The 27,988-nt window shown below is 36.2% G+C and overlaps 2 protein-coding genes across 2 annotated transcripts; one reads left to right on the top strand and one right to left on the bottom strand.

The window, feature by feature from the left end:
* Positions 1-1,569: 1,569 nt before the first annotated feature.
* Positions 1,570-15,338, top strand: LOC123871086 (alpha-tocopherol transfer protein-like). The gene is made up of 8 exons (XM_045914660.1): positions 1,570-1,697; positions 6,692-6,849; positions 8,580-8,742; positions 10,658-10,716; positions 13,267-13,463; positions 13,826-13,936; positions 14,273-14,375; positions 14,602-15,338. The coding sequence occupies exons 2-8, from the start codon at positions 6,696-6,698 to the stop codon at positions 14,751-14,753; spliced, it is 939 nt and encodes a 312-aa protein (XP_045770616.1). The 5' UTR covers positions 1,570-1,697; positions 6,692-6,695; the 3' UTR covers positions 14,754-15,338.
* Positions 15,339-23,064: 7,726 nt separating this feature from the next.
* LOC123870982 (aldo-keto reductase AKR2E4-like) lies at positions 23,065-27,818 on the bottom strand. Its single transcript, XM_045914498.1, has 5 exons — positions 27,705-27,818; positions 27,372-27,542; positions 26,505-26,591; positions 24,285-24,446; positions 23,065-23,283 (listed from the first exon to the last, which is right to left on the bottom strand). Exons 1-5 carry the CDS (start codon positions 27,816-27,818, stop codon positions 23,065-23,067), a joined length of 753 nt encoding a protein of 250 aa, XP_045770454.1.
* Between the last annotated feature and the right edge of the window lie 170 nt (positions 27,819-27,988).

Raw genomic sequence — 27,988 nt, forward strand, 5'->3', positions numbered from 1 at the left:
AACAAACATACTTTCGCATTTATGACTTAGTAGTATCTATAGTCTACACATTATGTAGGTTCCTTTTATTTTGTTAACAAGGAGAAGATATCTAACGTCCCTGAGTAAGACATCAGGCTATGAAGGATTTTTAGGAAAAATGCTAGGTTTCAGTTCCTACTGTTCTAATAAGACTTATTGTACCTACTACCACTTTCGAGTCTGCAATATGCAGCTGTAAAAAAACTGATTTTTCTAAACCACGTTTCTATACTATTACAATGCATCGAAAGGTAATAATTTTATATACAATATTTCGAATTATATTAACAGCCGCATCTTAGAAGTTGGCAAATCTTAAGCAAAGGTTGTATGCTTTGATTTGATGGGAAAGTTTACTTACACGAGTAGGTAAGTTTCAATAGTCAAGTGATTAAAAACATCTTGATAGCTCCCATTGCATAAAATACTTCAAAAATTTACCTCTGATTATAATATACTATATTATACTATATACATATATTATATTATACTATATATATTATACTATGATTATAATATAATATACATAGAGTTAGAAATATAACTCTATGATGATATAGATGTGGTTATGAATAAAATACTAGCTATTAGTTTATTGTGATTCAAATATTTCCAGAATTCAAAAAACAGGTTAATAAGGCGTTACGTAAGCAAAAATAATTAATCTACTTACCCGTAAATAATTTAATTGGGTGCCGACCTGCCTGGGCATATGACGTAAAATATTTTGAATAACAAATTGATTATGTAATTAAATAACATCCACAAAACTATTATTAGATAAAATAATCATGTGTCAATAAGAAACGTGATTCCAGTAAATTATTTAAAGGTATTTATGTATAAAACGCTGAGCTCTTTACATTATTATTTTTCTAAAACTTTTAAACAATTTTAAATTTGATGTGAATTTCCCTTCCCTCCATGCGTAAATAATTATTGGCTTTTTTCTTCTAGGTACCCGATAAATATCTAGAATTAGCTGATTCATTTTTAGTTTAGTGCATCTTTCTTTCTTTGTTTCTTCACCCATCTGTTAGTGTAGGTTTCTTGAGATGAAATGAAATTTTTCTTCCTTCTCTTTTTTCATTGAATTTATTTTGAAATATAGTGCAATACAGATTTTCACAAATGTTAAAAATACTTAAATATAAAAAATTATAAAACAAAAATATCATCCAGATCACTGTAACGAGGCAGGGTGCCCAGAACGCTGGCTGCGTTACCTCGTTGAATGGCCAGACTAATATGCTGACCGAGGTAACTGCCTGATTTCCGGTCACCCGTGGACTCCACAAGACGGGATGACAGGTCCTTAAAAAGGATCTGCCATCCTCGCCCCACGAATCCATGGTCTCCACTCCAAAATTTTGGTGAATGAAGACTTATTTTTTTTAATCAGTAGTCTTTTGATTTAACTAAGAAATAATTAATTTGGGGTATATTGGGGTAAATTTCAGCGTGCCAGGTAAGCGATAGGTACAATCTTTCCAGTAGTGAATGCTACGTAAACGCAGCATCAGGTCAAGTTAGCAAAGTGCCGCATTTCCCAACATATAGAGAGAGGCTGCTCGAGGTCAGTAATAGCTGTATGTTACAGCTGGATGGACGTGTTTCTTGTTGTTATATAACTTAGATTATAACTCGTTTTGTTGTGATTGTCGTAAGAAATTAATGTAAGTTTCATTTCCATTATTTTTATAAATAACTTAAATTAATTAATTGGGATGAAATAGATAATAAATGGAATAAGTGTTTATTGATGCTTATTACTTAGTTAATTTTGAAATAATTCGGGCAATATCGTAAATAATTTTCTATTTATTATGGAAATCAAAATCTGTAAGTAACTAAACACTGTTCATAATCAGGGAAGAGTGGTCTAAGGCTAAAGGACTAAACTATGTTTCTATTTATGTAACAAAGGTATTGTTAAAACAAAGTTGAAGAATTTTGTTACTAGTAAATAAGATGATTTATAACTAAACTGCATATTAAGTAGGTAATAGTTAGGTATAGTGATTGTTACTTTCGATGTTTCTTTGAACTTATTAAATTCTTCGGACGCGTAAAGAAAATATTAGTTTAAAATACATTTTATAAACTAGGTACATGTCATATTATTATATTTTAATCATCATGACTAATATTCCCCTTTCACTTCCAACTACCTAAGCATAAAGCTTGTGCTACGACAAAAGCGCAACGTGTGTGGTTTAAACCACCCACCTTTCGGAATTCTTTCCACTCCTTAGCCGTTAAGCTACTGAGGTTCTATTACTTCCAAAGAAAATAGATTATTTATTGCGTGTGTATATTTTGTATGATATATCTATACTCTATAGTTAATGTTCCTACAATACTCGAACCACCCATTTCGCTTTCAGTTACGCCATTTCTGACGAAACTAACGTCAAGAATCTTTCGTAACTTTACGACCGGATGGTTAGTCATAAAAATATTTTAAAAGTACTTAAATAGCTGCTATATAATTAGATTATTACCACCTGTAGGCTAACACACAGTAAACTGGTTCTTTGTTCTGTGTCTACCACTAAGTTTGACAGCTGCAGTATGAACGCAAACACCTATAATCATGGATCAATCATATTATCTATGCCTCTAATAGACTCTCTATTGGCTATAGTTATCACATTGTACAGAAGAGAAGCAATAAGAATACCTAGTGATGTAGATAGGCATGTAGATAGGTATTATGACGTACCTTAGTGTCCGCTTAGAAAGAGTTTTTGAAAATTCAACCCCTAAGGGGAAAATAAGAGTTTAAAATTTGTGTAGTCGTTGTGCGAACAAAGTCGAGGAAATAAGTATTAAAGGATTATCTGACTGACTGACTAATTTATCAACGCACAGCTCAAACTACTCAACGACGGGTCGGGCTGAAGTTTGTCATGCAGATAGCTATTATGACGTAGACATCCACTAAGATAGGATTTTTGAAAATTCATCCCCTAAGGGGGTAAAACCCCCTGTTTGAATTTCGTGTAGGTCACGTGGACGAAGTCGCCGGCACAAGCTAGAAATGAGATAATTTCAGAGTGATAATTGGTCTAGTTAGCATTGGTGAAGGTTCCCACTAGGTTACTTCATCTCTTCTCATTGAGACATTATCCATTGTTATATTTTAGTGGTAAGCGAAAATAATACAATGGACCTCACATCTCCGATTTGGATTAAAAGGTTTTGTTTGTAAGCAAGAAAGTTTATTGCCCAAGTAGCACATTAGCGATGAATTACGTTATAAGCAAGCTACATTACAGGCTATTGCTTTTATGCAGATGTACTAAAGGATAGAATGAGTCTTTAGGCTGTACTAAGGAAAGATTATACACTATTGAACAGCATAGCTGACTAATGACTTTATAATGGCGAAAAATTATACTAAAACCATTTAAGTAGAATTTTAAAATGATCTTGTCCAGCTATTGGCTGCATATGATACTACTAGCTGATCTAGAAGTCCAAAGCTTGTTAACGACTGGTTAATACGACAAATTCACCACTCTTGTAATGCGGCGGGCTGCATTGAAGCATCCACTGGTTTTAAATTGGTGTACACTAATTCAATTATAATTCTACTTCAACGAGCTTGTTAATGGCTGATTAAAAGTGCATATGTAATCTCTAAAAATGCCGTGAGTTGTAAATTGGAGTAGCTGTACTCCTTTCTAATTACAATGCATAAAGTATAGCTGGCAGCCAACATAATGCTATAAGCTAGTAAATAGACTTTGGTAACACCACTGCACATTAAATAACTTTTTAAAAGAATTTATGGAGAATTTGTGCTGGTTAACAAATGGACACCATTTTAGCAGTGCAAAAACGATTTGTTAATAAAAAATATCCAAACACATAGATATATCAAAATGATTTATCTTATAGATTTCGGGTTCTTGATAGCTTTTAATTCAAACTATATATTTTCCACTTATTTCCTAATAGAATACAATGAGTTAGAAAGCCAATCGTTTGAGTGATAAAATTATTTAGTATTTGTATACAATTTATCTTGAGAAATATTTTCGTTAACGCGATATTATTTAGATGGTGCATGAAATATTTGATGTAATTATCTATACACATTTACAGTAAAATGGTACTCGCAACTCAATTTACTTACAATGACACTCAAAACCTAACTGTGAAAAAATATTATGATCTTATAAATAAGTAATGTCCGCCATGCATACTCTAAACAAAAAAGAAATGTAGCTGTCACATATTACACAATTTATAAATAAAAAAACTATTTTTTTTGGTTATTTACATCTTAATAAAAGCTATTACGAAGCGTCAAAACATCTAAAAGCTGTTGAAGAGAATTAAAGTAGCTTAATCTTATGCTGCAATCTGTTGTATAGCTGTTATACAGGCCCTGTTCCCCTGTTCAGCTGTTTCAAGGATAATGTAATGCCGTTAACCAGCCACTGTAATGCTCAGAGCTGGTTAATTTGGGGCCCAAATTAGAATTACAAGGGCTGAGTAGCTAACTATACAGGCATTATGCAGCAAACTAAAACAGCCTTAAGTTGTCACAAATTCTATAATCAAGTCACTGTGCGGCTGTCATGTGCTACTTGGGTGGCTGTTTGAGCGTGTTTAAGATTTGTTTTTTTTTTTTAATTTCCATTCTATAAATCTATGGAAATTTTTATTTGGGTTTTAGGCCAAAAATGAAAAAGTTTTAATTTATGAACTTAATATCGTGGGTGCCTTCAAGTCAAGAGTGAATAGGCTTTTTCTAGGCAAGCGCACTCCATTTTAGGCAACAATATCACTTGCCAGCAGATCTAGACTAGGACTAAACCATAAATTAGAAAAAAATTAGGTAGGTAGGTACATTGTTTCAGGATTTTTGAAATTCTATTCCCAGGTTCAATAAATAGGGGCATGCAAGTTTGTGTAAAAATCCGTAATTTTTCAAGTCATACCTATAATGTTATATGCTAATAGGTACTGTACCATTTGTCTGTAAAGTTTATAGGTATGGGAACTGAATTTTATTAGTGTATGAATTCCCATAAATGAACCGGATCAGTAGAAGTATATACGCGACAAGTCGACATGGCAATCGTAGTGGGGACGCACACCTACACAGCCCACGCGTGGACCCGGTGTGGGATAGCATAGGTAACGTGCGGGTGTATGGAGCGTCCCCCGCCGCATACCCCGATTGTCATCTTGACCTGTCGCGTAAACCTTTCCTACCTAATTACGTAATTGGAAAATCGCAAGTCACAAGATTAAGTTAAATAAAACAAGGTACTTACTAAGTATTTAAAAACACTTTAGATGTAACCTTTATACAGTGCCAGTTTGAAGAGCAAATATTGACAATGCATAGTTACCATTATTTACTGTATTGACCACATATTGACATTCATTATGACCTAGACTTAAGAACATCATGGTAGATAGAGATACCTACGGAGCCTACATGCTTTTCTATCCTACACGGACTTGGTAGATACAAATAAGTAGGTATTTTTGGGGTTCCGTACCTCAAAAGGAAAAATGGAAGTCTAATAGGATCACGTTGTTGTCTGTCTGTCTATCCGTCCGTCCGTCCGTCTGTCCGTCTGCCCGTCTGTCCATATGTCCCTCTATCGTGTCTGTCAAGAAAATCTATAGGGTACATCCCATTGACCTAGAATCATGAAATTTGGGAAGTAGGTAGGTCTTATAGCACAAGTAAAGGAAAAAAAAGTTCAATTTATGGTTACATCACACAAAGAATTAAAATGCGTTGCATGAACAAATAATAATAATCAGTATTTTTAATTTTAAAAGTAAGATAACTATACCAAGTGGGGTATCATATGAAGGGGCTTTACCTGTACATGCTATAACCGATTTTTGTTTATTTGTGTGCACAAAAATTTTTGATTTATCGTGCAAAATGTCGGAAAAATACCCGAGTACGGAACCCTCGGTGCGCGAGTCTGGCTCGCACTTGATCAGTTTTTTTGTAACCAACTAAATATGTATCGACATAATATCTCGCGGTGGAGTGTCCGATCAGCGCACATTTTGAGGTCAAGGTATCAAAATTGATGCAATGTGTTACTCCAACACTCGTGTGCGACCACAATCGTGTGATTATTTGGCAACATCACTAAAATACGACCTGTTACTCTCCATAAAACTTTATTAAACACTACTTTATGCCCGCGGCTTCTTCCGCGTGACTACACAAATTTCAAATCCCTAAGGGTTCTATCCTATCTAATCCTATCGTATCCTACTAATATTATAAACGCAAAAGCTTATATGTATGGCTGGATATGTGTTACTCTTTGACGCAAAAATTACTGGACGGAATTTGAAATGAAGATACCCTGGATTAACGCATAAGCTACTTTTCATCCCGGAAAATCAACGAGCTCCCACGGGATTTTTGAAATCCATGGGAACGAAGTCGCGAAATTTTAGTATTTAAGAATCCTGTAGGAACTTTTTCATTTTCCGGGATAAAAATAACCTATGTCACTCTCCTCTCTTATAGCTATCAAAAATCACGTTCCTCTATACTTATTGTACTTACTATTGCAGGGTGATTGAAGGACAAACCAACAATCTCACTATTGGTTATTTAAGTATAATGTGGGTAACTAGTTGTGTAGTTATATTATATTACATTTTTCAGTAACATGCAGCTGAAGACGGATCTGTTGGTGCATCCAACAGAGGAGCTCTCTGAGAAGATCCGCATAGAACTGAAGGAAGATGTCACCACCAGGGACCGGGACCTGGCTGCGATTAAGGAGTGGCTGCGGAAGGAACCACATCTACCGGATGAGTGGGGTATGAAACCATTCTGTCACATAAAATGATTGCTGTTGCCGTAATACTTATACAGGGTGTTTCAGAACGCTAGCAAAAACGAAGACAGGTGATAGTATTGATAATTACTGATAAAATGCCATATAAAAAACTACGAAAAATATATTTAAAAATCCTGTATTTTACAAATAAAACATCTGACTGACGCAAGAGGTAACTTTTCGAAGTCAAATATTTTAGGTAGGTATGCGGTTTAAGCAATAATCACCTTGCTTTCACGGCAAAAGAAAACAGTAGGTAGGGAAACCTGCATTCCTGAGGTAAGTTCCATAAAGTTCTCAGAAGTGTGTGCTCAAAAGTCTGCCGATCCGATTGGACAGCGTGGTGGCGTATTGCCAAACCCTTATCATTCTGGCAGGAGACCCGTGCTCAGTAGTGAGCCGGCAATGGGCTTATGATGATGGTTTAGGCTTACGCGGGAGATGATACCTAATACACTGTGCCTATACAAACATAAGTGCACCCTGTATTTTCTTACCCCTATAATATTATAGCTCGATGTATACGAGGATCCGAAAGACCGACAGTTAGTTTGATAAATTCACTAGGTATCTAAGTTATGTTAACCAACATCATACAAGATTTGTTGTACCTACTTCAGTTCAATTTAAATTAAAATAAGTAAAAGAAAAATTACGAACACCTACTCTTTGACTCCAATCTTGTCATCTAATGGTTTTTGAGTTACGCAATAACAGGACAGTTGATGGGATTTGCATTTAATTTAAAAGCAATTATCTTTATAAATAGATAAAGTATTTACTTACATTGAAACTACTGTATGGTTATGGATTGACATAACTAGTGGAAATCACGCGAAAAGTAGGTATATAGCTATTAGATTAAAGACGTTGTTAAGTGACCTCCAATCATAGGCGTGACGGGCACGTTTACCAGCAAAATGCACGTGTTAAGAGTGCTCACCGAGTCGAGCGTGAGTGCATGCTATCGATAGCCTAAACCTTTCTCATTATTTATTTGTTCTTTTTATAAAAAATAGCGACCGAACGAGCAGGCTGGTCACCTGATGTCAAGTGATTACCGCCGCCCATGAACATTTGCAGCACCAGATGTAGCGCCGATGCGTTGACTGCCTTTCAGGAATCTGTTCGTCTGCTCCTTGAGCAACCCCATGTTGTAATTTAGTGGGAATACTGCCGATGGGAGTTGATTCCACAGTTTGCATGTGCGTGGAAGAAAGGATTTGGCATAACGGGCGGTAATTCTGAGAAGAGACCCGTGTTCTTCTGTGAGCTGATGATGGGTTGATAATAAAGATGATAGTTATTTGGCTAATTTATTATTATTGGTCTTAAAAATAGATCTCTTTTGTTTGAGACCGCCTAACTACAAGCACAAAATAATGTACATCGACCTTTAGAAAGGGATTTCGGCTTCGTAGAGCGTTGTCTCTATCACTCATACCTATGTGACGTTTTGTCGGTCTCAACAACAGAGACAACGCTATACGAAACCGCTATCTCTTTCCAAAGATCGATGTACAATAGTTCCTGCCCGGTACTGAAGATCACTTACAGTAAATGATGACCATATACCGCCACCAGACTGAGAACTGCCAGTGCGTTGCCGACTTTTCAGAAAGCTAATCCACCCCTTGAGTATTCCCAAAATAACATGGCTCCGCCACTGCACTCTCATTTCATGCTAAAATTGGCTATAACTCTTTGCAGAAGACAATCCCCTGATGACTTTTTTGAGAGGTAGCAGCTTTTCCCTGGAGAAGTGCAAACGCAAGCTGGACATGTACTTCACAATGAGGGCAGCTTGCCCAGAGTTCTTCACCAACCGCGATGCGACCAGTCCTGAGCTGAGAGAGGTCTTGAAATCTAAATTGTAAGTATCATTATAATTTTTCTGCCATCAGAAGTGGGATCACTCTCTAATTTTATAGCTTGGACCCGGACCTTAACGCCTCATTCATCAAAATCGGTCCAGTAGTTTAGGCGCTACGGTGAAATACACAAAATCTGGATACAAACATACACACATACATTTACATAGACTGCTAAAATCATAACCCTTCCTTTTGGCTTTGCCGCAGTCGGGTAAAAAAATAAAAGAGTATGTAAGTACCTATAGCTCGCAAAACCAAAAAGGAGCAAGATGTTGCAACCAGTTTACTAAAATACTATAGAGCTGCTTTATCACACATAAGTACTAACTAGACCTAGACTAGTCGCAGTCCAACGAGAAAATACCCGTTAATAATACAGTTATAAGTTCAGGTATCTCCAAGCAAATTGCACTACGGTAGGTACTCTGCTCTAAACCAGCTCTACTACGTTTTATCATCAAAGCCTAGAAAATGAATACAATATTCTAAATTTTATAGTCCCAAAAAACATAGGACCCTACAGGATCTTAAAAAGCACCTATTAGATAAACCAGTGGCTCGACAATAAAAAGAGCAACCGCCGAGTTTCTTGCTGGTTCTTGATAGGATCGGCATTCCGAACCAGTGGTAGATTATATTGACCACTAGCCGGTGCCCGCGACTTCGCCCGCGTGGATTTAGGTTTTTTGAAATCCCGTGGGAACTCTTTGATTTTCCGGGATAAAAAGTAGCCTATGTGCTAATCCAGGATATTATCTATCTCCATTCCAAATTTCAGCCAAATCCGTCCAGTAGTTTTTGCGTGAAGGAGTAACAAATATACACACACACACACACACATACAAACTTTCGCCTTTATAATATTAGTGTGATTAGTGTGATTCAAAAGCACTTGTAAAAAGTTTATTTGAATAAAAATCTATTCTATTCTATTCTAATAGTAAAAGGGTGGTACAAGCTGGCCAGAAGACCCCGGCTGTTTCAACGCAAGTCAAAACTGCAACGTCAAATCTCACAAAAGCTACCCTACAAGAAAATGTCGTCACATTATCAACATGCCATTAAGAAAGGGGGTCAACGCGAACCCCAATTTTGGCTCACTCAATGCAAATCCGTTGTTGCAAAAGTCCTAAATCCGCTCTACATAGTCCAAATTCAATGTCTTTTCTTATCATGACTTCTTTGTTGGCTAAACTGATATTTAATGCATTGAAATAAGGTTTATTTTTCAATGGATATGGTGGGCCTTGATGATTCAAGGGCAGTCGCATGCGCACGCTCATTGACTGCGTAATCTTACTAAGCAATATGAATTACGTAAATCTTAAAACCGTAGTTTGCAATGTTTACATTTACATTTTGCATACGTGTATCAGAATCATTATGTTGTCTATGAATAAGTTGTAACTTATTTATTCATGTTTAGGTGGGTACATCTATTTTGCTATCATTTTAGTAGTTAGGTAATCTACACATCACATCACATCTATCATTGCTTGCTTAAGCTGTGCGCAATTTGTGTTCTTCTTAATTGACCTTATCTTCTTCAACAAAGCAGCGCTCTTATTGCTGTACCTTTGTTCTTCCATATCTGTCTATTGTTCTTTTTTTTACTTCTCTATATGTTTCACTGACCTTTTTTTAAATAACTTCAATGGATCTTTCTAGATGACCCATCTGTTTTATTCTTCTATTTTTCTCTTTTTCTTCTATAATTATTATTATGTGTTCAATATAATTATACTTTTTTTAATACCTCTACACTATATGTTCTGTTTAGATTTTTTTTGATACCAACACCACATCGGGATTGTCTTCAATAACCCTGTTACCGTCTAGGTTAAAGTCTTGATTCACAAGCACATCAAATATGACCTTGACTCAGTTAAAAACACTACGTATTTTGGTTTTCAGACAAGGACCTCCACTACCTGGACTGACCCCGAATGGGAGAAGAGTCACAATATGCAGAGGTAAACAAAAAATAATTTACAAATCATTTACCTTAACACATCTAACAATACACCTGTTATTAAAGACATTATTATTTATTATTAATACTCTTCTTGAGGTAACCTTGGACGTCTTTCAAAACGTGCTAAGTGCTTCACACTTATAATCCAATGTTTCAAAAAGCTACAATACATTATAATAGCATCTTGATACCGATCAATATCGTTTTCCCATCAAATGTTTTTGTATTTGCATGTGTTGTTTTAGTCGTTCTTTAATTTTCTACTTGCTGATCCGACTCGGCTGCACTTGGGTGAAATTTTTAAAATTTTTAAAAGGGGTCTTATCTACTTCATAATACTAACATGTAGTTAATAAAATTATTTTCTTAAGAGGGGTTTTATCTACATTATAATATTAACATGTAGGTAAAAAACCTGAAATGAATATTGAAAGAATCGGAAATGACAAATCTCGTCTCCAAACCCAACAGTTTGAGGTGGACCTACATTAATTTACATTCAGTCAGACAGCTGGGCGTTATTGTTAGTCAATCAGTTTATCTGTTCTTATAAAAAGACTCTTCATGACTGACTGATCTTTCAATACACAAAATATTAATATGTAAATTGAACAATTGAAAAGAGCAACCGCCGAGTTTCTTGTTGGTTCTTCTCGGTAGGAACGGCATTCCGAACCAGTGGTAAATTATTTGACGATTCAAAAGCACTTGTAAAAGTTTATTTGAATAAAAATCTATTATATTCTATTCTATAAAATAAATCACTAGGGTAAGAAACTTGAAATTTTGGTAGTCAGTGCCTTTTATGACATAATATAGGTACTTATAGGCACGCTATAAGAAAAGAAATATAACTGGTCCTATAAAATAAATTTGTTGTTCAAAAACTTACATAATTACTTTAGGGTTTTTTGTATCCACCAGGATGTAAAGAAGTAATAAAGGTGCCTTAATTATACGATAACTATAGAAAAAACAGACTAGCTGATCCGCCCTAGTTCTGCTTGAGTGGAATTGCAAAAATCTGTGAGGTGGTAAAATTCCCAAAAATCCAGAAACACCACTTGATTTTTGCCCGAAAGTTCACACACCTACCAATTTTCATAGATAGTTAAATCTTGAAAAACGGACTTTCATTACAACTTTCATCCCCTATTTAAGCCTCTATAGAATTTCCAACAATGCTTTCTTATACATTATTTTATGACTCATAAACTACAAAATATAGGACTGAACTATAAAATCACAAATTTCATCATGAAATCTGTGGACAATCTCAAACAGGCATAACTTCTCTATTATGTAAATGGTGTGGTTTTGTCGTTTTGTCTCCACGCGTTTACTTGGTATGCTTGAACAGTAACGTGTCGTATGTTTTATTTACGTGAGTTGTTAACAAACATCCTTATTGGTTAGATCAATCATAGGAAATAAGATAAACATAGTGGTCAAACGTGTTGTTATGTTTAACTGTTAGTTTCCGCGTCTCCACTTGTTTTGAATTTTAAGAAAAAACCGGTCAAGTGCGAGTCAGCCAAGACTCGAGGGTCGCAGCGAGGGTTCCGTACTCGGATATTTTTCTCGACATTTTGCACCATAAATCAAAAAATAATTGGGTATGCATAAAAATAAATAAAAATCTGTTTTTTGAATGTACAAGTAAAGCCCTTTCATATGATGCCCCACTTGGTATAAGTTATCTTACTTTGAAAATTGAAAATACTATTATTTCTTCATGAACAAATTTTAATATTTTTTTAGTGATGTAATCACGAGTTCACTGTTTTCGGATTTTTTGCTTTACTTGTGCTATAAGACGTACCTACCTGCTAGTACCCTATGTTTTCTTGACAGACACAACTGACGGAAAGACAAGACAAACAATAAAACTCCGTTTTTCCATTTGAGGTAGGGAACCCCAAAACACATTAAATTTTTAACGCGGATTGGGCTAGGCCGCCAAACAAAACACTTTATGTTTTGTGATTCTGTCTTATGTAGATACTCATTATAAATTTGTTCATAATTCATTATTTTACGATCCAACCTGATGATGATTAAGTTAATAATGATTCAAGAGTGACGCAATTATGTAAAAGATATATTTACATGATGTTATAGGTTACCTTACCTTATATTATTATGTATGACAAGTTTTACAAATCAAATTAAATAAACATAGCATAGTGACGATAGCTGATAAAATATGTTTGCACAATACCTACCTTCTTGTGATCGTAAACAATCAAGATGTTAAGTTATTCAAGTCAATCGGAACATTGGTTTGAAGAGCACACAGTACTTTGTACTTAGGTACATTAATTTAAATAAAGGTCTATTGATTAATGAACCAAAAGTTTCATCTCCTTTTTCAACGCAGTGGATTCAACCAATAAGGAAGCAAACCCCCTTCATCCATTGATCAATGGAAAATATTAGATTAGAAGTGACATGAAGGTAACTCTTCATAATTGAGATTTCCTTTACTAACCTGAATTCCATTAAATTTCTTTTCATTTCTTTGCTCACATATTTTTTTTATTTCAAGGTCTCTACCCAGGACTAGACTCTCAACAAATTACAGACACATTTAAGCTGGCTCTGATGATTGGTGATATTAGACTGGTAGAGGAAATAGTGGGCGTCGCTGGCGATATCTACGTATTGGACGGTGCTGTGCTCGGACCAAGTCTACTGGCTAAGCTCTCTCCATCAGTTATTAAGAAATTCATGATCTGTGTGCAGGTACTTGTATTTGAAATCCAACGTGATATCTAAAGCTCGTGAGCAGCCTCGACACTGAGGCTATCATGGATACGTACATCTGTTCGTTGAACTCCAATTAATGTACGCTTCGGAGATGAAGCTCCATAAAACACGACAAAAGCTTATTAATTAATATGATAAGGAATTCGAATAATAATTTAAATCAAAATTATTTCACAAATAGATACAATTAGGTATAAGAAGTTGGAAATGAGACAGATTAAAGAATTTATAGTAGTCCAGTACTAATTTATAGTAGTACAGAAACACGCGTTCAAGAGTTCTCGCAGGAAATTGGTTTATTAATAAGTTTGAAACTTCAACCCATTGTCACGTTTCAGGAAGCGTATCCAGTAAAACTGAAGGAAGTCCATATCATCAACACGTCGCCCGTGGTTGAGAGATTTGTAAACTTCGTGAAACCTTTCCTTAAGGAGAAAATTAGGAAAAGGGTGAGTAACCTATAGAAAAGAATAGAATAGAATAGATTTTTATTAAAATAAACTTTTACAAGTGCTGTATAATTAATTAAACATATAGTTAAACAAAAAGGACAGGAGGTAAGATTTAGGAGCATATGAAGACCAAAAACCATGAGTAGAGTTATTACATGGCTGAAAACACCGTTTGTTCTTATGCAAAAACCAAAGTTTAGTTTACCTGAAAATGCTTGAAATTACAAATTCCAAGAAGGTTTCGTGAGGGATCATAATATTAACCTATTCCAGTTGGGGTTATTGGATCAGGTTTTTAATAACTATAATTTAAGCACATCTCAAACTTTACAGATTTTCATTCACAAAGAGTTGAAGGACTTGTACAAGTATATTCCTCAAGAAATGTTGCCGAATGAATACGGGGGTGAAATTGGATCAATGGATGACCTACAAGGTATCTAAATAAAATATTTAAAAGCACAATAGTAGATGTGTTTATACATAAAGTCTAAAATGACTGCTATATCAACGCACAATTTAAACTGCTTTGTCTAGGAACTTGAGATTTTGCATACAGGCTCTCTCTATAACGTAGATCCACTGTAAGAAAAGATTGTCAGAAACTATCCTAGCGAAACTGAGGTGGATCAGATAGAGTATTTCAAAGTAATGTGTTTCAGCCAAATGGACTCAAAAACTGATAGAGTACAGGGAGTGGTTCAAGATGCAGGATTCGCTGGTGGCCAACGAAAGCCTCCGACCGGGAAAACCTACTAACTACGACGAACTCTTCGGTATCGACGGTTCCTTCAGACAACTAGCCATCGATTGATATTGTAAACTTTGTCTTGTATAAAATGAAACGTCAAAACGGGGGGCTAGCAAAATTATCGTGTTTATCACTATAATCACAAATCGTTGTGGTTGGACGAATTTATGGTATTTTTGCTGCAACAGTGCATGCTCTTCAACAATGCTATAGTAAGTATCAGCCAATGAGCAAAATGGGACTGGTAACCATGACAAATGAAGTATGTACATTGTACGTACCTTTTATAAAATTTGGATCGAAATTCGCAATGTTTGCTAACCCCCTATATATATTTGTATTTTTTTAAACCTATTCGCATTAAATTAAACTGGCTAATAGGTAATGGGCAGGCGATTCATTTTATACAAGGCAAAGCTAATGTTTTGGATTTCTTTGATCATGAATTTATTTGTGATTTAGTTAGGCTTGGCTATAGTTAAAATTGAATTGTTAAAACTATGGATGTGATATACTATGTTACATAATGCGATTGATTCCATTTAAAACCATTCCATTTACATGCGTAGCTAAGTATTATAATACCAATTACAAAAAAAAAAAATATTACGATGTAATTTAAATAGAAGGGGGGGGGGGGGGGGGGGGTAGGTATAAACAATTATTATAGCTAGGTCTATGACAGGCTTGCACAGTTTAATAACTTCATCAGCAGCTTTATGTAACATACCTAGATTAGAGATTTTAGAATTAAGAACTGTCTGACTGTAAAAAATCTTTGATGTGCTTAATAATTCTGATAATCTAAAGGAACATAAGGTACCAAGAAGTATTTATATTTATTTGTTATTCTTTTCAATTCTTTTGATTTTCCTTTTGAAAACCTATTGGTTTACCATTACCAGCCCTCCCTTCTCCGAATTCCTTGCCTTTTCCTTTTCCTTTCTCCCACTGCCTCAGCATCATTCTTCCTAATTTCCTCCTTTCTGGTAATTCCTTTCTCTTCCTTTCTTCTCCGTCCCTGGTCTTATAATCTTCCTTCTGCTAACTAATTTCTCTTCCCTCCCTTACCCCCTTCTCAACATCCCATCCTCCTCTGACGCTCGCCTCTTCCCAATTCCCTTCCTAGTTCCTTTCCTTTTTCCTTCTTCCATTATCCTTATCCTAATTTTCCTAAAGTATTCTATACATCCCATTTCTTAGTGTACTTCCCTTTCATAACTATTTTAAGTAAAATTTCGATTAAACAAATCCACAACATGGTTGTTTCTTCCCTATAATATAAAATGATAGATTAAGGCATACATTCAAAACTTAAAGGCTTTTTATTATATTTGCTCAATTTAGAAATTTTCGTTTTTTTTAAATGTTGTTGTGCAAGAATCACGACCGATCCATGATTTTAAAATAGGTAATTTGTAATAAGATTTAGAAAAGTAGGCAATGCAAGACAAAATGAAAAATTTATCTAGAAATTGTGTTATGTTCATAAAGTATACATTAATTTCATTATTATTATTATAGAAGAACTTTTGTAAATATGATAAAATAAGTACACTAACTTTAAGAGGGTATTACGAAATTTTATAAGCTTAGAATAAATCATTTATTAATTATTAAAAATAAAAATCTTAAAAGTCAAAAAGTTTTATTCATTCATTGCATAATACAAGGTGTAACCAGAACGCTAGCAAAAACGAAGACAGGTGATAGCACTGATTATTACTGATAAGACACCATAAAAAAACTACGAAAAAAATTAAAAAATCCTGTTATTTTTAAAAGTTCACAATATATTGAAAATAAAACATCTGCCTGAGGCTAGAAGTCAACGGACGTTCCGTAAATAGGTACTCGAAGTCAATGCCACATCGTAGGTGGGGCATTGACCCGAGTTTTACACGCTATACAATACAAGTTTGAAAAATACTAAATCACTAAAACTACAAGATAAGGCAAATGGTTATTGGCATTGCCTTGATACCTTAAGTTTTTGCTAGTATTTAATTATTATCTATTGACAAAAAATAAAAAATAAAACGTCTTAAAAACACCCAAAGCACGTTAGCTAGAATATACCTACACAAAAAAAAAGATTCCGACTAATTGAGAACCTCCTCCTTTTATGAAGTCGGTTAATGATAAGCCCTCCTGTATAAACTAGGGGGTATTTTAAGTTAGCTACCTATACCTTTATTTCTTGAGTGAGACTAAGACAACAAAAGATCTGCATTCAATTTAAAAATAGTTTTTGTTTAGAAAGTATTGATTTACAAAAATCGTTATTTAAGAAAGTCATTTCTTATCATGGCAATGGATACAATTTCCTATTTCGCCGATTGCCGTCCAACAATCTAAGTCTATAATCTTCGAAAATAGCATCTCTTTTATAGCCGTAGACTGTCCGGTTTACGTTGAATGCGCTGATTCTCTCCACTTCTTCAGTAGTAAGAGAAAATTTGAGTATATCAATATTCAACTGCATGTGCTGCTTGTTGGTAGACCTTGAAAGGGGTACCGTACCTCGCTCAATCTGCAATGAAAAATTGCCCATGAAGATTATGTTAAAAGGCTCTCTCCGTCACTTAGTCCATACAATCGTAGTCCCAATTTCATTTGAATATTAAGCAACCAAAGTCCATGAAATTTTGCAGACATATTCTAGAAACTAGAATCTGTGGTGTTTTAGATTTTTTTTTAAATATGTAGTTTTAAAATAACAGGGGCTCAAAGATTTGTATGTGAATTTTTAAGACCGCGTAACTTTGAAACCGTATATTTTAACAGAAATCTGGAAAACCACAGGCATAGCTGATATTAGTTTCTAGAACATGTTTGCAAAATTTCATGGACTTTGGTTGCTTAATATTTAAATGAAATTGGGACTACGATTGTATGGAGTCAGTGACGGAGAGAGCCCTGTAAAGGGGACGCTGTACACAAGTACACACGTGGGTAATCTGTTTGCTATTGCACCTAACATTATCTAATCTAATAGAGAAAGAGATCTCCGGTATAAAGATACGCCGGCTGGCCCTTCCCTCCACCATCCGCGCGGAGCCGAATGTTTAAGGTGAGAGCACAGAACAGGTGTTCTGTGGGTGAGAGGCACGATGATTTTCACCTAAGTTGAACAGTCGTTTGGGAAAAGTATTTTTGAGGAAAAACTACTAAAATGTCTGCAATGTAAAGTTATTTCAACTAATGAATAAATAGGATCTAAGAACCCGTCGCTCCCAATCCCAAGAAAACTTCTACCACTATGCGAATAATGGAAAGAGGTCACGACTCTTAGCAATAAGGGTACGATGAACAAGTGTTAATTAAAAATTTATAACACCTTCGACAAGTGAAGGTTACAGTAACTAGAAAAGAGCTGATAACTTTCAAACGTCTGAACCGATTTTCTTGGATTATAGCTAAGAACACTCTCGGTCAAGCCACCTTTCAAACAAAAAAAAAACTAAAATAAAATCGGTTCATTAGTTTAGGAACTACGATACCACAGACAGATACACACGTCAAACTTATAACTGTTGGAAAGTCTATATACGGCTTTATATCCATGTTAATATTATCATTGAATGTTGTCTATACTTATTTGTTCTCTTTGGTTTCGCCCTCCAAACATGACGGACGCTCTCTGTATCTTTTTTAATTAATATTTAATATAATTTGAGACTGGTCAATAAAAGTGTTTATTTCGAATAACCCGTGCATCCATCACAAGCTCAGTTCCACGCTCTGCTCATCAAATCAACAGGTTATGTGTACCAGACAAAGAAGTGTAACCGAACCGAACGGAAGACATTTTGTTTGAGCATTGAGATTGCATGCCGGGTCAATGGATTCGTCGGAGTCATGTACGGGTGATTTAACCCGCATGAACAACTTTGAAAAACTCGACGGTTCTTCGAATTTTCACACTTGGAAATTTTGTATTAAAAATGTTCTCATACTGGAAGGATTGTGGGACGCAGTTGAGGGACGGGACGATGACGCGGTGCGTCAAACACGTGCTCTTGCACGAATATGTTTATCCATCAAAAAGGACTTATATCAATATGTAAGGAATGAGACTTCGGCTGCTGCAGCTTGGAAAAAACTTTCTGAAGTGTTTGAGGATCGAGGCCTATATAGACGTGTCCTATTGCTGAGGAAGTTGCATCGGATTGAGTTTGCTGATTTTAGTTCGATGAGTATATATATACAAAATGTCACCACATTAGTTCAGCAGCTCCAAGACATTGGAAGGACTATTGAGGATGCTGAGGTGGCGGAGATACTTCTCAGCGGACTTCCGTCTGACTATGATACACTTGTTTCAAGTTTATCAACAGTTACTGTCACAAATCAGATTTCCAGTGAACTCGTCAAGGCTCGACTACTTCAAGAATACTCAAGAAAAACTTCTGTTAATACCGCTGCTTATATAAGCAACAAGAATGGAACTGTCTCTTGTGATTTCTGTCACAATATTGGTCACAGAAAATCCAGGTGCTTTAAGCTTAAGCGTATGAAGAAGAATCCGAAAGCTGCTAGTGCCGCGACTAATAACCTAGTGTCTGCATTCATAGCTCAGTTACCATCACAGGACTTTTATTTGGACAGTGGTGCTAGTAATCATATGGTTAATAACCAATGTTATTTTAAAAAATTTATACCATGTAAACTTAGCGTCAAAGTAGCCAATAATACTGAAATTACTTGTGAAGGTCAAGGGCATATTGATTTAGAAGTTAAACAGCAGGTGAGTCCGTTATCATTGTCCAATGTAATGTATGTTCCCCAACTTTCTTGTAATCTAATTTCCGTATCAAAATTAGTTGAGAGTGGCCATGAAGTTATATTTAATAGGAGAGGCTGTCTAATTTATAACCATAAGAGCAAAACCACTGGTGTTGGCAACCTAATTGCATGTGCTGTACGTTGTAATGGTTTATATAAACTAAACGTTTGTGTTAATGTGAAAACTAACAATTTCTCGCCCATGGATCACTCCTTGTTCCTGGAAGGTAGCCAGGAATCACCGAGGGCCATAGTCGCAGCAGGTTCTCCAGCGGAGTTGTGGCACAGACGTCTAGGACACCTTAGTCTCCGAGGTATGAAATGTTTACGGGATGGTGCATGTGGTGTGATGTTTCAGGATGAAGACTTAAACAACTGTGTGGCATGTCTTGAGGGGAAGATGTCGGCCGCATCTTATCCGCAGGGACAGGCGACGCGTGCTAATCGACCACTGGAACTCATACATAGTGACGTCTGCGGCCCGATGCAGGAACCGAGCTGGGGTGGAGCGAGATACCTAGTGACCTTTACAGATGACTACACTAGGAAGACTTTTGGATATCTCATGAAGCACAAATCTGAGGTAATGTCACATTTTATCACTTTTAAAGCACATTCTGAGAAACAGTTAGGGTTGTCAATTAAAGTTCTAAGGTCCGATAGAGGTGGTGAATATTTTAATAAAAACTTCTCTGATTATCTGAAAAGGGAAGGTATTGTACATCAGAGTACTGTCCCTTACTGTCCGCAACAAAACGGGGTCAGCGAGCGCCTTAATCGTGTGCTGCTAGACAGAGTTAGATGTATGCTTAGCGAGTCAGGTCTCTGCAAGCGTTATTGGGGAGAGGCAGTTATGACTGCTATTTACTTAAAAAATAGGGCTCCCACAGTAGCTTTAGAGGGACGTTTACCTGAGGAGGTTTGGAGTGGATCTAAGGTAGATCTCAGTCACCTTCGGGTGTTTGGCTGTGTTGCATACTGTCTAAATCCATCACAGAAACGCCAGAAATTAGATGCTAAGGCAAAATTAGCTATTTTCGTTGGTTATAGTGAGAGTACAAAAGGCTATCGTTTATGCGAGCCATCTAGTCCTAATACTGTGATATTATCCCGTAGTGTAGCTTTTATAGAGAATAAGTTTTATTATGATAATGGACCGAAAATTTCTGATGATAATTATTATTATTCTATTTTAAATGACAATAACTTAATGAATAATTATGTTGAGGCAATTGAACGTCATGATACTATTGTGGAAATTAACAATGAAACTAACAATAATTTAACAAATGTTTCAGATGGAGTCCATGACGATGACCACCAGACATTAAGTGAGAGCGAGCCCATCTCAAGTGGCGAGTCTGCTGATGATGGACGTGATGAGCGTCTGACATCATCTAGCCAGGTGTCATGTGGAGGGGAAGCTGTGCAGCCGAGTAGTGAAGCTACAATTGGTTTGTCCGGTCGTCCTATTCGTGAAAGACGTCCACCACGAAGGTATGAAGACTATTCAATGCTAACTCAGCATACCTTATTAGAGGAACCACAGTCTTATGCGGATGCTATCGCTTCACCACATTGTAACAATTGGATTGATGCGATGCACACTGAGCATGACTCCCTGGTGTCAAATCAGGTATGGAAGTTGGTGAGTAGACCTACTAACGCGAATGTTGTCAAGTGTAAGTGGGTGTATAAACTAAAGCATGATGCTGATGGAAAGTTTGATAGATTTAAGGCGCGGCTTGTAGCCAGAGGTTTTACTCAAAAGCAGGGAATAGATTATAACGAAACTTTTTCTCCTGTAGTTCGCCATTCATCTATGAGAATTTTGTTTTCATTGGCTAATGAAATGGACTTAGAAATAGATCACCTTGATGTAGAAACTGCATTTTTGAATGGTAACTTAAATGAGGTTATATACATGGAACAACCTGAGGGTTTTCGTAGTAAGAACGATAATCGTGTCTGTCTTTTACAAAAGAGCATATATGGTTTAAAACAAGCTAGCAAGATGTGGAATGTAAAAGTAAACAGTGTACTTGTAGATAACGGTTTCAAACAGTCTCTATGTGAACCATGTATTTACACAAAAAGATCTCACAATGACTTTGTTATCATAGCTTTATATGTAGATGATTTCTATGTTTTTTATTCTAAGAACAGCTCAGTTAAGATTGAATTGCTGAATGTTTTAGAGAAAGAGTTTAATGTCAAGAACTTAGGTCCGTTGAAAAATTGCTTAGGCATGAGAGTCACTAGAGATAGGTCAAAGGGAACTTTGTGTTTAGATCAAACTGAGTATATTAAGAAACTGTTAAGGCGATTTAATATGCAAGATTGTAAACCTATTGCGACACCTATGGCTTTAAATTCAAAGTTGACTCTACCTAAAGATGAAAGTGCTTGTATACTTGATGAGACCTATAACTACAGGCAGCTGATAGGTAGTCTTATGTATTTATCTGTATGTACTAGAACTGATATCACTTTTGCATGTAGTCAGTTAAGCCAGTTTAACAACAGCTTTGATAGCTCCCACTGGATTGCGGCGAAGCGTATTCTTAGGTATTTAGCTGGTACAATTAACTACTCTTTATGTTATGTAAAAAGTGTTAACTTGGATATAAGAGCATATACCGATGCCGACTGGGGTAATGACGAAAATGACAGAAAATCGTTTACTGGTTTCGTCATTAAGCTGGGTAATAATACTATTAACTGGGAATCACGTAAACAACGCTGTATTGCACTTTCGAGTACAGAAGCAGAATACCTAGCTATAGGTGATGTTTGTAAAGATGTTTGTTTTATAAAAAACTTGCTTTCAGAAATAGTACATAAGGAAGTTCCTTGCACTGTATTCAATGACAATCAAAGCGCACATAAGCTTTTAGAATGTAAGGAATTTTGTCATAAAAGAACGAAACATATTGATATCAGATATCATTTTGTTAAAGACTTAATTAAGAATGACTCTATTTCAGTAAAGTACCTTTCTACAGACAAGATGATAGCTGATGTATTGACTAAACCTCTGTGTGTACAGAAACATTGTAGCTTCATTGAGAATATGAGTTTGAAAATGACTGTCTCTACATAGTAGAATGTTATTTTATATGCATATTTGACATACATTTTTTCCTTAATGTAGAAGTGACAACTACTACCTTTACATAGTAGAATATTGTTTTTGTATACATTTTTTTTTGGACTTACATTTATTTGTATCAATGATTATTTGTATAGTATTGGACATAATATGTAAGCCGTAAGGGGAAGTGTTGGAAAGTCTATATACGGCTTTATATCCATGTTAATATTATCATTGAATGTTGTCTATACTTATTTGTTCTCTTTGGTTTCGCCCTCCAAACATGACGGACGCTCTCTGTATCTTTTTTAATTAATATTTAATATAATTTGAGACTGGTCAATAAAAGTGTTTATTTCGAATAACCCGTGCATCCATCACAAGCTCAGTTCCACGCTCTGCTCATCAAATCAACAATAACACCCCTCTTTTTGGGTCGGGGGTTGAAACACGATTCGTGGCGGATTTTTAATTTGACAATGCCAAAAAATATCATAAAAAGTTTACCAAATATCGATGCACGACTTGACTAGTGCTGACGCCATATTTCTTGGCTATTTTCACCAACACAGGGTCATTCAACGAAGGTGGTGGTGGATCGTTAACGCCGGGCCTTGGCACCGTGAAGCCCATGGGTCCATAAGCAGTCACGATTATCCCTTGATTCTGACAATATTCCACTAATTCCATATTTGTGAAGGTAGGGTTTACCTGAAAAAAAAAACCGGCCAAGTGCGAGTCAGACTCGCGCACTGAGGGTTACGTACTCGGGTATTTTTTACAACATTTTGCACGATAAATCAAAAACTATTATAAGTACATAAAAATAAATAAAAATCTGTTTTAGAATTTACAAGTAAAGCCCTTTCATATGATACCCCATTTAGTATAGTTATCTTACTTTGAAAAATTGAAACGCATTTTAATTTTTTTTAATGATGCAAATTCGTAGTTTTCAGATTTATTCCTATACCTACTTGTGCTATAAGACCTACCTACCTGCCAAATTTCATGATTCTAGGTCAACGTGAAGTACCCTATAGGTTTCTTGACAGACAGACAGCAAAGTGATCCTCTAAGGGTTCCGTTTTTCCTTTTGAGGTACGGAACCCTAAAAAAACAGAATAAACCGGTCAAGTGCGAGTCGGACTCGCACACGAAGGGTTCCGTACTTTGTGTTTTTATATTCAAGTAGGTAGGTACTTGTTTATTTCTTCGAAAATTGTTAGCATTTCAAGATACTGGTACATCTCTTCAATGGTTTATTTTGTGAATGGCTTTTTCGTGACGTGAAAATTTTAGTATGAATTTTTAACCCCCGACCCAAAAAGAGGGGTGTTATAAGTTTGACGTGTGTGTCTGTGTGTCTGTGTATCTGTGTATCTGTCTGTGGCATCGTAGCGCCTAAACGAATGAACCGATTTTAATTTACTTTTTTTTGTTTGAAAGGTGGCTTGATCGAGAGTGTTCTTAGCTATAATCCAAAAAAATTGGTTCAGCCGTTTAAAAGTTATCAGCTATTTTCTAGTTTTCTTGTAGAAAAGAAGGTTAGATAACCCTTAGGTTCATAATATTCAAGTGTCAATTGACAAATGTCAAGCTGTCAAGATGGACGTTGCCTAGATATACATAATTATTTATTTGAAAATAATTTGTCGGGGGTGTTGAAAATTTTTAATTTACACTTGTAACTAGTTAAGTATATAACTCACCTCAAGTTGATTAACAGCAGGCATCGTTGTGCAATATGGCAAGATCTGAACCAAGTGTTCTATCTCGAAGTTCGAAACGCCAATGGATCGTGTCAAATTTAACTTTTTGGCGTCTTCAAAGCCGGTCCAAATGTCTAGGAGATTGTATGTCTTTTTTCTCAGCTAAACAAAAGAAATCAAAATTATTACAGGTATCCATAAAAAAATGAAATAGCACAAACAGCGACTCCATAAACAGTAAACTTATAACACCCCTCTTTTAGGGTCGGGGGTTAAAAATGAAATACCTACCAGATTATAAGGCGTATGAAATATATACATTTGAGAATTTTTTCCAGAACATTCCAGTCATCACTACTAGTTCCCTTAGCTCTTCACCAACAGAAGCCTATGATCTTCTCAGGGCCAATGTCACTGAATGCGGTGTGTTGTTTAGGTTTGAATACGTTACTCCATATGACATTGTTAAAGTGTTCAAATCTTTACAAAGCAAAAAAACCGGAGATCTGTGGGGAATATCAGTAAAAATAATTAACAATATTATTGATATTATTGCGCCATATCTAGCCTTAATTTTTAATGAGTCTGTGGATACAGGCGCTTTTCCAGATCTCATGAAATGTAGTAAATTGATACCTCTTTTTAAATCGGGTAGCAAAAGTGACCCAAACAATTACAGGCCAATTTCAATTTTGCCAACACTGAGCAAGATATTTGAGAAAATCATGCTCAACCAACTGCTTCAGCATTTCAATTTAAATAAGCTACTCCATTCTGAACAGTATGGCTTCACTAAAGGTCGATCAACAACCGACGCGGCCGCAATGCTGTTAAAGCATATATTCAATGCGTGGGAGGGGTCACAGAATGCCATTGGTATTTTCTGTGATTTATCCAAGGCATTTGATTGCGTTGAGCACGAGACTCTTTTAGTTAAATTGAGCCACTATGGAATCAAAGACACTGCGCTTGGTCTCATTGCGTCCTATCTTAGTGATCGTATTCAAACAGTATGTGTGAATGATGTGAAGTCATCCGGATCAGCCTCACTAATGGGTGTTCCTCAAGGCTCTATTCTAGGTCCTTTCATGTTCTTAGTATACATAAACGATTTACCATATGTAGTCCAAAATATTTGCGATATCGTACTATTTGCTGACGATACGTCTTTGATTTTTAAAGTCGATAGAAATAAGGACAATTTTGACGATATAAATGGTGCCATATCTCAGGTAACTCACTGGTTTACTGTAAATAATCTACTTTTAAATGCAAAAAAAACTAAGTGTATTGAATTCGCACTGCCCAATACCAAGAACACAAGTAACATTAATTTAATGATAAATAATGATATTTTGAAAATAGAAGAGACTACTACATTTTTGGGGATAACCTTAGATGCGAAGCTGCAATGGGGCACCCATATATCAACTCTTGCTGGCAAACTAAGCTCTGCTGCTTACGCGGTTAGAAAGATTCGACAATTAACTGACGTGGAGACCGCAAAGATAGTATATTTTGCTTATTTTCATAGTATTATGTCTTATGGAATCTTAATATGGGGTAGAGCGGCAGATATTGGGAGAATTTTTGTATTACAAAAAAGGGCAATACGCGCAATTTATAACTTAAAACCACGCGATTCACTTCGAGAAAAATTTAAGGAAATAGGTATCCTTACCGTAGCCTCTCAATATATTTACAACAACATAATTTTTGTAAGACAAAATATTCTTAGTTACAAGAGGGTTGGTGATCTACACAACAGGCTGACTAGACACCGTAACAGGCTTGCGACTCCTACGCTCCGTCTCAGGAAGGTCCAAAAGTCATTTGTGGGAATGGGTATAATCTTCTATAACAAAATTCCTCAGTCAATTTTGGACTTGCCTTTACACAGGTTCAAAAAATCTATTAAAAATATGCTCTTGAGAAAAGCATATTATACTATCGAAGATTATGTAAATGATAAAAAAGCGTGGATTTGAACTTCGATTCGCTCCAGCAATGCGCAGGACTTCAATTGCTTTTATACATGGCATAATATTGTATATCAAATCTTTGAAAAGAGCAACCGCCGAGTTTCTTGCTGGTTCTTCTCGGTAGGAAAGGCATTCCGAACCAGTGGTAGATGCTTTTGACGATTCGAAAGAACTTGTAAAAGTCTAATTGAATAAAAACATTTTGAATTTGAATTTGAATTTGAATTTGAAAGAGGAATAAATCAACATATTCTAACTGCAGTCTCTTCAAGGATAGCTTCAATGCGGGTACTACGTCTTTACGTCTATTTGCTTCCAGCGCCATCTGCGTACATGAAAAGAAAAATTTTGTCAACTTTTTATACAGAATAAGCCCAGCGTGGAGTACGTCCACGCACTTGCACGACGCATGTTGACCATACATACACCTCCGTGGGATAGCACCACTACAATACAGACCACTAAATGGGCGTCCTTTACCTCGTGAGCTTTTGCAGTCACTCGCTCAAGCACAACTTGCTGGTGAAGATGACGGACGGCGAGGACGACGCATTACCGGACTCGACAATATCCCCGTACACAATAGCGAGCCCATCGCCCACAATACGGGGGCCCTGGATCCAACACACAACTGAGACCTCGAGGCCCTAAGCCAAGAAGGCAGGCCTTAGCCGACAACGGCTTAAGGGGCATGAGACGAGTCTACCCGCGAAATTCTAATTTAATTTGGTTTTTCGCAATTTATAAACTAATACGACTATAGCTAATTAGCTAATACTATAGCTAATTTCTTAAACTGAACACTTTCAAGTAAAGGTTTTTATGTAATCCTGTGAAGATCATACTGCCTTGTCGGAATTAGAATGCCATAAGCCTACTTTGTCGTATTAGTTTGTAAATTGCGAAAAACCAAATTAATTTTGAATTTCGCGGGCAGACCCGTCTCATACACCTTAAAGAACGTTACCGGGGAAGTGTTCTTCCCCGGGCCACACCCGGGCAAGCAGGCCACGCCTCGAGGCCCGTACCCCTGTCTTGACTTACACCTCTAGTTACATCTTGTAGATATGTATATGGATTAGTATGGATGAGATAGAGAACTTACCTTAGAAGTAATAAACGTTTCTTCCCGTGTAACGATCCCATAGCTTATTGCATCATTAAGACCCTGTGCTAGCAAATCTTCAGAAGCGTATGACGCAGCCGTATCTATATGCCTGTACCCAGTCTTTATCGCCGAAAAGACTGCTTCAGGTACTTTATACAGTTCATTAACCTAAAATGAAATAACTACTAATTCATTCACAGCTTGAAAGCGACCAGCTGAGGCCCAACCGCTGAGCCGATTTTAGCTCAGCGGTTGGGCCGTCAGACAGGGCAGACAGACACACTTTCGCATTTATAATATTAGTATGGATTACTATAGCAAGGTACTAACAGGATTCGCCGTCCCAAAAGCTGGTACCCGGATCGTGTTCCCATCGTTCAATAATCTGGTATTTTTCGACGCAAATGTTCCATGATACGCTGATTTCACTGGAAACTGAAACATTTAAACTTTATAATTACAGAGAATAGATAAAGCACTTTTAGATAAATTAACATGCTTAGTTACTTAAGTGCAAAATAATTATTAAAAAAACCGGCCAAGTGCGAGTCAGACTCGCGCACCGAGGGTTCCGTACTCGAGTATTTTTCCGACATTTTGCACGATAAATCTAT

This window comes from Maniola jurtina, chromosome 13, assembly GCF_905333055.1.
Source record: "Maniola jurtina chromosome 13, ilManJurt1.1, whole genome shotgun sequence".
NCBI lineage: Eukaryota > Metazoa > Arthropoda > Insecta > Lepidoptera > Nymphalidae > Maniola > Maniola jurtina.